Here is an 11982-nt window from a genome sequence, read left to right on the forward strand (position 1 = left end):
TTTTAAGTGAGTCTAAACTTTTGATGGGAAGTATATCAATCAAGAGAAGGGAAGGGTCAAAGGCAGATTTCAGCATAGCATTTACTAGTAATTAATTATGCATGGCAAACATATATAACAGAATTTCGAAGCATGAATATGGTTAGAATTATTTTATGCTGTCCTGACGCTGAGCAGATCATATGTTCTATGCAAACTCAATGATTGTAAGCATCCTTTGAATATTCATCATTTCCGGAAACAATGGGTATGTTAGTAACGGGGGAAAAGGCCAGGTGCTCCTAAACATGCAGCACGTCGTTAAAGCAGACTTTCAATTAGACATCTGTGGGATTAAACATCTGTGTGATTAGACATCTGTGGGATTAAACATCTGTGGGATTAAACATCTGTGGGATAGCCTGTTACTCTGTCTGTAGACACTGGACCAATTCTTTAAGTTTTCTTTACATATGCATTAATTACCACTGAACGTGACTGTCACCTGTTGATGGTGTTTTGTTATGACTGCACTGTTGTATACCTGTACATTGTCAGTGGTCACCGTCCTGTCAGGAGACCAGCAATATGGTGCTCTGTATACCTGTACGCCGGGACTGTCAGGAGACAACCAATATGGTGCTCTGTATACCTGTACGCCGGGACTGTCAGTGGTCGCCGGGACTGTCAGGAGAGCAGCAGTATGGTGCTCTGTATACCTGTACGCCGGGACTGTCAGGAGACCAGCAATATGGTGCTCTGTATACCTGTGCGCCGGGACTGTCAGGAGACCAGCAATATGGTGCTCTGTATACGTGAACGCCGGGACTGTCAGGAGACCAGCAATATGGTGCTCTGTATACCTGTACGCCGGGACTGTCAGTGGTCGCCGGGAATGTCAGGAGACCAGCAATATGGTGCTCTGTATACGTGTACGCCGGGACCTGTCAGGAGACCAGTAATATGGTGCTCTGTATACCTGTGCGCCGGGACTGTCAGGAGACCAGCAATATTGTGCTCTGTATACCTGTACGCCGGGACTGTCAGGGGACCAGCAATATGGTGCTCTGTATACCTGTACGCCGGGACTGTCAGGAGACCAGCAATATGGTGCTCTGTATACCTGTACGCCGGGACTGTCAGGAGACCAGCAATATGGTGCTCTGTATACGTGTACGCCGGGACTGTCAGTGGTCGCCGGGACTGTCAGGAGACCAGCAATATTGTGCTCTGTATACCTGTACGCCGGGACTGTCAGGAGAACAGCAATATTGTGCTCTGTATACCTGTACGCCGGGACTGTCAGGGGACTAGTAATATGGTGCTCTGTATACGTGAACGCCGTGACTGCCAGGAGACTAGCAATATGGTGCTCTGTATACCTGTACGCCGGGACTGTCAGGGGACCAGCAATAGTTACACTAAACACACGCACTGTTTGGGGTTGCCCCCAGAGTCTGTTTACAGTTTACAGTAGATATCTGTGAATTTGTATTCTGGATGTTATCTGTGATCTTTTGACGAACAAAACCCTGAAAAAAACTTCACTCCATGTCATTCCTGGGGTTGGTTTGAGCCCTTTAGAATATTAAACTTTTCCCCATTCACTCAGACACACGTTCACCAAAATCATCTTTTTGCAACTCTCCAGCAATAAATGATGGATGTCGTAATTGGTGTTTTGACAAGGGATGAGATGATATTACTTCATGTAAAATACCTAGAAACTATAACTAATGCACATATGTTACCCAGCAAACGTGGGTCCAGACCATGCAAGAAAACGGTTACTCAGCCGTTAGAGTGAGATGAGATCTCACAACATGATGGTTCGCGTTGTGGGGGGATGGGAGCAGCACGCTCGGCGTGAGACACAGCATCACGGGTGAAGAGAAAGAAACACGAATCATGCGTTAACCAGGAACTGTAATGAATATTTACTAAAAACACAAACAGATTTTGATAAAATCTAAAGAACCTAAAACCTGGTCATAATATTATTACCAGGTTGGAACCCAAGTATGGAACGTGAACTCCACAGAATAACTAGTCTCGTTTATCCGTACGGTGTAGTTCCGGAGTAGTTCCGGTGTCTCTCCGGTGTATCTCGGGTGCAGATCTGGTGTAGATTCGGTATAGATCCAGAGTAGTTCCGGTGTATCTCCTGTTAATTCCAGTGTAGTTCCGGTATAGATCCGGGGTATCTCCGGTGTAGATCCGGTGTATCTCCGGTGTAGTTCCAGTGTAGATTCGGTGAAGTTCTCGTGTAGTTCCTGTGTAGTTCCTGAGTTGTTCCAGTGTATCTGGGGCGGTGGGGTAGCCTAGTGGTTAAAGCGTTGGCTCGTCACGCCGAAGGCCCGGGTTCGATTCCCCACATGGGCACAATGTGTTAAGCCCATTTCTGGTGTCCCCCGCCGTGATATTGCTGGAATATTGCTAAAAGCGGCGTAAAACTAAACTCAGTCAGTCAGTCAGTCCAGTGTATCTCCTGTGTAGTTCCGGTGTAGTTCCGGAGTTGTTCCGGTGTATCTCCGGTGTAGTTCCGGTGTAGTTCTGGTGTAGTTCTGAAGTAGTTCCGGTGTATCTCCGGTGTATCTCCTGTTAATTCCGGTGTAGTTCCGGTGTAGATCCAGTGTATCTCGGGTGTACTTCAGGTGTAGATCCGGTGTAGTTCTCGTGTAGTTCCGGTGTAGTTCCGGAGTTGTTCAGGTGTATCTGCTGTGTAGTTCCATTGTAGTTCCGGTGTAGTTCCGGTGTATCTCCTGTTAATTCCAGTGTAGTTCCGGTATAGATCCGGGGTATCTCCGGTGTAGATCCGGTGTATCTCCGGTGTAGTTCCAGTGTAGATTCGGTGTAGTTCTCGTGTAGTTCCTGTGTAGTTCCGGAGTTGTTCCGGTGTATCTCCGGTGTAGTTCCAGTGTATCTCCGGTGTAGTTCCGGTGTAGTTCCGGTATAGATCCGGTGTATCTCCGGTGTAGTCCAGTGTAGATCCGGTGTAGTTCTCGTGTAGTTCCTGTGATGCTCCGGTGAAGTTCCGGTGTAGTTCCGGAGTTGTTCCGGTGTTTCTCCTATGTAGTTCCCGTGTATCTCCGGTGTAGTTCCGGAAGAGTTCCGGTGTAGTTCCGGTGCAGATCCGGGGTATCTCTGGTGTAGATCCGGTGTATCTCCGGTGTAGTTCCGGTGTATCTCCGGTGTAGTTCCGGTGTAGTTCCGGTGTAGTTCCAGAGTAGTTCCTGTGTATCTCCTGTTAATTCCGGTGTAGTTCCGGTGTAGATCCGGTGTATCTCCGGTGTAGTTCCAGTGTAGATCCGGTGTAGTTCTCGTGTAGTTCCTGTGTAGTTCTCGTGTAGTTCCTGTGTAGCCCCGGTGTAGTTCCGGTGAAGTTCCGGTGTAGTTTCGGAGTTGTTCGGATGTTTCTCCTGTGTAGTTCCCGTGAATCTCAGGTGTAATTCAGGAGTAGTTCCGGTGTATCTCCTGTTTATTCCGGTGTAGCTCCGGTGCAGATCCGGTGTATCTCCGGTGTAGTTCCAGTGTAGTTCCGATGTAGTTCTCGTGTAGTTCCGGTGTAGTTCCAGAGTTGTTCCGGTTTATCTGCTGTGTAGTTCCAGTGTAGTTCCGGTGTAGTTCCGGTGTATCTCCTGTTAATTCCGGTGTATCTCCGGTGTAGTCCAGTGTAGTCCAGTGTAGATCCGGTGTAGTTCTCATGTAGTTCCTGTGTAGCTCCGGTGTAGTTCCGGTGTAGTTCCTGGGTAGTTCCAGTGTAGTTCTGGTGTATCTCCGGTGTAGTTCCGGTGTATCTCCGGTGTAGTTCCGGTGTATCTCCGGTGTAGTTCCGGTGTGTCTCCTGTGTAGTTCCGGTGCAGTTCCGATGTAGATCCGGTGTAGTTACCATGTATCTCCAGTGTATCTCCGATCTAGTTCCGGAGTAAATCCGGTGTATCTCCGATGTACTTGCAGTTTAGTTCCAGGATAGTTCCGGCGTAGATCCGGTGTAGAACAGAGACAGCGGGTAGCTTTTTTTAGGGTCATATTATTACTAGGCTGAAACCGAGATAGTTAACGTGTAGTTCCTGTGTAGTTCCAGTGTATCTCCTGTGTAACTCCTGTTTAGTTCTGGTTTAGTTCCGGTGAAGTTCATGTGTAGCTCCAGTGTAGTTCCGGTGTAGTTCCGGTGTAGTTCCGGTGTAGTTCCGGTGTAGTTCCGTGTGTAGTTGCTGTGTAGTTCCGGTACAGTTCCGGTGTAGTTCCTGTGTAGTTACGGTATAGTTCCGGTGTAGTTCCGAAGTAAATCCGGTGTATCTCTGATGTACTTCCGGTGTAGTTCCAGGATAGCTCCGGAGTAGATCAGGTGTAGTTTCCGTGCAGAACAGAGACCGAGGGTAGTTATATCAGCAGACGCGATTCGATTATTTCTCAACTCTCCAATTTTGACTCAACAACATCATTAACGACGTTTAAGTGGTTCTTGCGACACCAACGTGCTCTTTGTCTGATTCAGTGGAGTATGTTTATTGTTAGGCCAAACGTTTCAAAGAAATATGAAGATTGATAGGCTTTAGTCAATAATGTGGGCGCTTACTGTTTGTAGACCAATCCATCAGCAAACGTTGCTGTAGTCGTTCACTACACAGACTCGTTCTTGCTTTGTGCAGGCAATGGTTCCTGGAGAAAATAAGACATGGAACTCGGACCTATGGTTGTACCTGAAACCTCCCCTCCACATTCTACTTCAGCCTCTTCATCTGTTCGCCTGACCCACACCGCAATCAACCTACCGCTTATGAACGGTGCTGTTGTCAGACACGTGCCATTGATAACGGCGCTGCTGCCAGACACGTACCGTTTATGACGGCGCTAATGCCACACACGTGCCGTTGATGACGATGCTGCTGTCAGACACGTGCCATTCATGACGGCGGTGCTGCCAGACACGTGTCATTCATGACGTCCGTGATGCAAGACATGTGCCGTTCATGATCATGACGGCGGTGTTGTCAGACACGTACACGACGTCAGCATGAGATGGGACTGTCCCAACCAAACAAGGGAACTGATCCCTTCAGTGGAAGTAACAATCTCAAAGCAGACTCCCAAAATTTCACGCAATGTATCACATTTATGGAACTACAGTCCGTTTGTCTCCAGATGAATACGACGCGGAAATACAGGAATAATCTAGTAAATGTCAACTGATACAAGGCAATGAATAGAAAATAAGTACATGTCACAAAGACTCTTGAAGAAATATCTTGAAACTGAACTGTTAACAAAAACAAACTATGGCAACTTTTGAATACATTTGGATACAGATACAAAATGATAAGTGGTGAAAATATGGCTGTGTTATGTGAACGATCTGGCATCGTTCCTCACCGAAATCATTATCTTCGAACGGTCAAGCAGAAACGTGAAGAATGAGCATTTGTTTGCTGTTGAGGCTTGTATCTCACACAGTGTCGTGCGACAGTGTTATTCTCTGTGATATAATGTAAATCTCTCATACATTGAAGCTGTTGGAGGTCGTCTATTAATTATATCGATAAGTTATCGATAAGTTATTTTAAAAGGGAGTGAGTGAGTGGGTTTAGTTTTACGCCGCGACAGCGTTATTCTCTGTGATATAATGTAAATCTCTCATACATTGAAGCTGTTGGAGGTCGTCTATTAATTATATCGATAAGTTATCGATAAGTTATTTTAAAAGGGAGTGAGTGAGTGGGTTTAGTTTTACGCCGCAGTCAGTAATATTCCAGCTATATGGCGGCGGTCCGTAAATGATCGAGTCTGGATCAGACAATCCAGTGATCAACAGCATGAACATCGATCTACGCAATTGGGATCCGATGACATGTGTCAATCAAGTCAGCGAGCCTGACCACCCGATCCCGTTAGTCTCCCTTTGCGATACCCTTGGGTTATTGAAGATCAATTCTCGCCCGGTCTATTTTAAAAGGAGGGGTGCACAACAGACAGAGGAGCAAAACAACATAACAACATATGTTATATTTGGGATAACACTCTCTTAGCAAAGTTCAAATTCTAGGTACTTTTGGGGTTGAGTCAGAGATTTGAATGTCTAAAGCTCTTTTGTAACTATCACCATCTGCACATTTGCGAAACAAAGGGAATCAGTAACGCATGACTGAATGTAGGTTGGTATTTGAGGAAATGGGGATTAACAGTACTATTAGTCAAGTTCCTTTCAAAATGGCCTTTGTTTATTTCTCATAGGATATGATATTCAAAATCTTACTGAACTGTAGTCCTATTTTTATAATCATGAAAGGTAATAAGCCATAATCCAAGCTGACAAATCCTTTAGTATGTTAATGAGGATTATGTCAGATAGAGAGACCGGCTGATTATATATTGTAATGTGGGCCTGTAATGATGTCATGATACGGTACACCCTAAGGTAACAGTGGTGAGACAAAGCCGTTTTTGCAACAAGAGATGATAGAGGTGTGTATTTTGATAATAAGCCCAAAGAAATATGCAAAATACAAATTTGATCAAATAGTGTACATTGTAGATATAATCTAACTTTGCATTTCACTTTTAATGACAAAAAATGAATTGGATTTAGTGACCACTGTTTACCAACATCAATATCTTGTTGATTTAAAGGAATACAGAAATATATTTTATTTTATTTTTTATATTATTTTTTTAACAAAGTAATTTGTAATTGTAATTAATTACATTGGTAATGTAATTGTGAATTTAATTAATTACATTTTAATTTAAGGTGCAATTGCATTTGTAATTGTAATTGAGGAAAGTCAAAATAATTGTAATTTAATTAATTACATTTCAAAGTAATTGAACCCATGTCTGGTTGAGTCCATCCGGGATTCGGAACCCACACCCTCCGAGTCAGGCACCAAATCGCCAGCACACCAACTGCGCCCTTACGATACATACACAATTAAAACTGCAGTGACGCTGTCGAAGCTACTGACAAGGCCGTGAGTAAGAGTGAGAACGGCAGAACATCTCTCCAGCCAGTGTGTACAGCGATCAATCTCACGTGTCCGGGGACAACCATGCCGTCTTCATTAACGGCATTGAAACATGATAGACACAAGTGATTGTAAGTAAATAGCCCATACACACGTCGACAGGGAAGTTTATTTTCTCTTTAGATTCAGTGAAACGGACAATTATGTCCAGTAAAAGTCTACAAATAGGATCACCCGAGACAAACGGTAAAAGCTTTAAGAGAATGAACGCTGTAAGTGTGAGGTATACATCTGCGGATGTATTGTTTCCAAATATTTCTTCAGTTGAAATAATAGTGAATCATATCACCGAGGCGAATGATAGTCTTCCATGACCTTAAGAAAGACATTATGTGACAGAGGGTGTATTTGCAGTGAAAGGTTGCTAACAGTTATTCTTTATTCAACTGTTGACTGACACACACTCATAGCCTACACGCACAAGCACACACGCACACACGCACACGCACGCACTCTCTTATACATATGTTCATTTGACAATTCCTGAATACACTGCCAGAAGCTCTGTGCGTGCGTGCGGTTTGGTGGTCCAAGTGTACCCTTGTTGATTCCCACAATGTCGGCAGTCAGCATGTGGTTACAGCTTTAAGATTAGTTATTAAATATTGTATTTGAGAAGTTACACATGCTTCACATTCGAAGCACTGTATAAGTGAAAGGCGTCCATCCAAAGCAGTTGCTTGAACGCGTCCTACTGATCTTCATTTCCACACACAGTTGGGCATAGAGGCAGATGTATTGCCAAACGCGGTTGTGTGTTAATACATCCCGTGCCTCGTCCGACTGATCTTCACCTCCACAGACAGTTGGACATAGAGGCAGATGTATTGCCAAACGCGGTTGTGTGTTAATACATCCCGTGCCTCGTCCGACTGATCTTCATTTCGACAGACAGTTGGGCATAAAGGCAGATGTATTGCCGAACGGTGTTGTGTGTTAATACATCCCGTGCCTCGTCCAACTGATCTTCATTTCCACAGACAGTTGGGCATAGAGGCAGATGTATTGCCGAACGGTGTTGAGTGTTAATACATCCCGTGCCTCTAATGCACAAAATAATTGTGGTGATCATAGAAGCTATTAGCTCCTGTTTGGCAATTACTCGAACATACATTCTGATTGTTGGTTTACATGCATTGCCTGCTTTTATTACACGTTTACGTGATGTATGAAGGACTTTGTCATTTAACCTAAAGAGTTTCCCACCAGAATGTCAAATACCGCCGATTACCACTTGAACACCACTCAGGTAAGGAACGCTGCAGTTTAATGGCAGTGCTAACCCACGCGTTTATAGCGGGGAGCTGCATCAGCATCACCTACAGACACCGACATGTCCAACAGCACACACACGTGTACATGGCAGTACACCAAATATGGGCGAGTTGGCTCGTGGCATATTTGGCTATATTCCGGGTGTGAAGGAAATATGCTGGGAGCTAAACTTTGGGTTATTTTAGAAGTTAGATTAGGAATATTTATCACAAGCTGGTCCATGAACGCAAACAGGTGAATTTCGCAACATTTTCTTTGCAAAGTATTTTCTTGAAAGCTAGCAAACATTTTTTTTGAATGCTGAAATACAAAGGTAGTTCACTGGTAGGACATCAGTATAAGAAACTGTAACTATAGCACCTCGTAGTTCTCTGGTAGGGCATCAGTATATTACAGTGCATATATGTCTTCATACATTTTTATATTTTTCACAAACTATTCATAACAAAGGAAATCTATATAGGTGCAAGTCGCTGTGCATAGTCTGTCTAGTTTATAGCCCCGCATGTAGTAGGCATTGGCCGTATCGTGCTATGGGATATATTGGCTGTGTCATACTATACGATATATTGTCCGTATCGTGCTATACGATATATTGTCTGTGTCGTACTATGGGATATATTGGCCGTATCGTGCTATGGGATATATTTGCTGTGTCATGCTATACGATATATTGTCCGTATCGTGCTATACGATATATTGTCCGTGTCGTACTATGGGATATATTGGCCGTATCGTACTATGGGATATATTGGCTGTGTCATGCTATACGATATATTGTCCGTGTCGTACTATGGGATATATTGTCCGTGTCGTACTATGGGATATATTGGCTGTGTCATGCTATACGATATATTGTCCGTATCGTGCTATGGGATATATTGGCTGTGTCATGCTATACGATATATTGTCCGTGTCGTACTATGGGATATATTGGCTGTGTCATGCTATACGTTATATTGTCCGTGTCGTACTATGGGATATATTGGCTGTGTCATGCTATACGATATATTGTCCGTATCGTGCTATGGGATATATTGGCTGTGTCATGCTATACGATATATTGTCCGTGTCGTACTATATGGGATATATTGGCTGTGTCATGCTATACGATATTGTCCGTGTCGTATTATGGGATATATTGTGTATTGGAATCAGTTGTTCAGAGACATTAAGTTTTACCAAGTTGAGTGCAACTCGCTGCTCACAGTAATTTTGGTATCAAGGGGAATAACTCTAAAAGGAGACGTTATGAGCGGAAGTTGACGGTTGAGAGAAAGCCGCGCAATCTGCGTCATGAAGTGATAATTCTGAAGGTTTGTTTTGCAGAAAAAGGCAGGTTAAAGTCTGTATTCGCCAGGAAAGTTTCACCTAACATTTCAAATCACTTTAATCTATTACTCGCGAATGTTATGCGTGGGTTTCAACGCAGTTACATCTATTTCTCATGAATGTTTCATCAAGTCGGAAGTGACTTTCATCTATGTGTTGGAACCATGTTGTAACAGTGGAGTTCTGGATTAAACAATTGAGACTTCGAGTTGATATTCCATGAATACGAAGAGGCTTAGCCATACACCCACATCGCAAAGCAATACATATTGGCTGTGTCATATTGTGCTATGAAATAGATTGACCGGCCAATTAGCTGAATTTGCAGTAGACTCAATGTTTGTTTCGGGATGTGATTGGAAGATACAGATTCTCGGTTGAGCCATCGGTATTTGGGAATGCTCGTCCGAGAAGGGTGATTGCAGGCAAATCACTTGGAATGTAGCCACCGTGCAACAGCTAAGGAGAAAGTCTGTCTCTTCTGGTTTGGATTCAATGCGTTACATGTAAAGATCAAACGGCGTGTCAATTCAAGTGTCAGAACAAAACATTCCCCTGCTGTGATATCAAATCGCCACGAGTCTGGCTATTCAAGCGTTGCGTGCACTTTGCTAGGTTTGTCGCGTTCCCAAACCTCAGGCTACCGTTAGGTGCACTGGTCGGTGATATCACATTCAGTCTGTAATACGTTGTGTTTCAAACAGAAAGTCATACGCATCTACAGTGCTGTTATGCATATGAAGTCTCGATTCCATATTGTTAATGCCTTCTGAATGAAACTGCTTGCATAACCTCCAAACGACAGTGTTGAGAACGCAATGGTATATGCTAGGTGGTCATTAATTGTTTATTTGACAAGTTCGCGCGTATTAAACCAACTTTAATGCTGTGAATTTCTATGACTTTAAACTCGTACGAATGGAACGTAAGTAATAAGTATCTGACCTGGATCATGGTATCAGATTATACATGTTGTGTTTCGTCCTAATCTAGTCAGCATTCGTGTAACAAGTCATACCTTTTGAAGTTTATCTTTAACGAACGCCCTATAATACGAGAATGCAAGATTCAACATTAGGTGTGTACAGCAGCTCTTCATTGAAAGTGTTCATTGCAACAATCGTCAAATGTAAACTATACTCAGAGGCAATGCTATTGCCACATGGATGTTTTTATTGGTAGACTTGAGCCTGATTTGTTATTTGAACAAGAGAGAGAGTGCATTAAAATTGTCGAGAGAACGCAACCGATCAGTTGTTATATGAAGTGAAGCATGGCGTATTCGAGAAATTTCCTAGAAATGTAAACCAGCTCATCAATTTACCTTCGATTGATAGACCATTTGGCACTTATGGCGACGTCTTCAGCGAAACTGTCAATGTTAGACCGTCCACGCCAAGACCGCCCACCAGTAACGACCCAGCGCCAAGACAGATGAATTCGAACCAAGCCCCTCCAGCACAGGGTCCAGCCACCAACCCTACCTGGCAACAGATATGTGTCTGCGATACTGTCACTACGCGTGTACGGCATATGTGCTAGAAGCCCAGAGCGACGGCCAATTCTGTCGCCAGAACATCGATATCGATGTCTTCAGTGGCGCAGACAAAAGCACACACAAAAGCAAGTCAATTGACCACATGAGAAAAACACGGGGACATTAATTTTGAAACAAGTCAACATAGGGAACAGTATCAGACATTATGTAACTGATTTGTTTGATATGGGAATATCTCCCACGTAACTACAAAAGTATCGAGGTGTGGAATGCTGTAACCCCCGTCAAGCAACTTGTTGCCATCTTTGAAATACCGCTTAGAACGCTGCTTAACTAAAGCTATCATGAGTATTAGTTACACGCTCACACACACGTCTCTTTCACTCTGTGACGTCAAGGCTGGCTAATACAGCTCTGAGGACTAGATACTAAGTACTATGCACGACTACGTTTGAAAATTCCATCCAGAACTTGAAAAATGAGCCTGAACTTTGAAATCTGACAATGCAAATGTAATCTTGATCTCAATACATCTTAGGCATAATTACGATATCAAGTATATGAAGCCAATGAGTGTTAGTTTGTATCCCCGTGATCACTTTACACGCGTGACATTTGCTGTACACATGGGTTCTGTGGTCTACCGAGTAGCTGGCATGCCAGTCAAACCATCAACGGTCAGCAGTAGACCAGTGTTTGTCCGACTCGATATCCTAGGAATCCAGCCTTCTATCTGTGATCACGAGTCATCCTATACATATATACGTATGGTAACCATTGCTTTCCTGGATTAATCATTTCCCCATGTCTTCTCGGGTGTTACAATGTAGGATTTTCAAGACAATGAGATGAGTATTGTTTGTGAAAATGAGAACT

At 43.5% G+C, this 11982-nt stretch overlaps 1 protein-coding gene across 1 annotated transcript; it reads right to left on the bottom strand.

The window, feature by feature from the left end:
- Positions 1 to 2629: 2629 nt before the first annotated feature.
- LOC124264045 lies at positions 2630 to 3871 on the bottom strand. The gene is made up of 2 exons (XM_046698763.1): positions 3473 to 3871; positions 2630 to 3223 (listed from the first exon to the last, which is right to left on the bottom strand). Exons 1-2 carry the CDS (start codon positions 3869 to 3871, stop codon positions 2630 to 2632), a joined length of 993 nt encoding a protein of 330 aa, XP_046554719.1.
- Between the last annotated feature and the right edge of the window lie 8111 nt (positions 3872 to 11982).

Source organism: Haliotis rubra, unplaced genomic scaffold, assembly GCF_003918875.1.
Source record: "Haliotis rubra isolate DU_JTF1 unplaced genomic scaffold, ASM391887v1 Scf905, whole genome shotgun sequence".
Lineage (NCBI taxonomy): Eukaryota > Metazoa > Mollusca > Gastropoda > Lepetellida > Haliotidae > Haliotis > Haliotis rubra.

Bases quoted from the DNA above. Each gene is read 5' to 3' on its own strand.
- LOC124264045 (XM_046698763.1), bottom strand. From the start codon at position 3,871: ATGGTAACTACACCGGATCTACATCGGAACTGCACCGGAACTACACAG. The intron at 3,224-3,472 runs GCTACACCGGAA...CGGAATTAACAG, and splicing joins TACACCGGATCTGCACCGGA to GAGATACACAGGAACTACTC.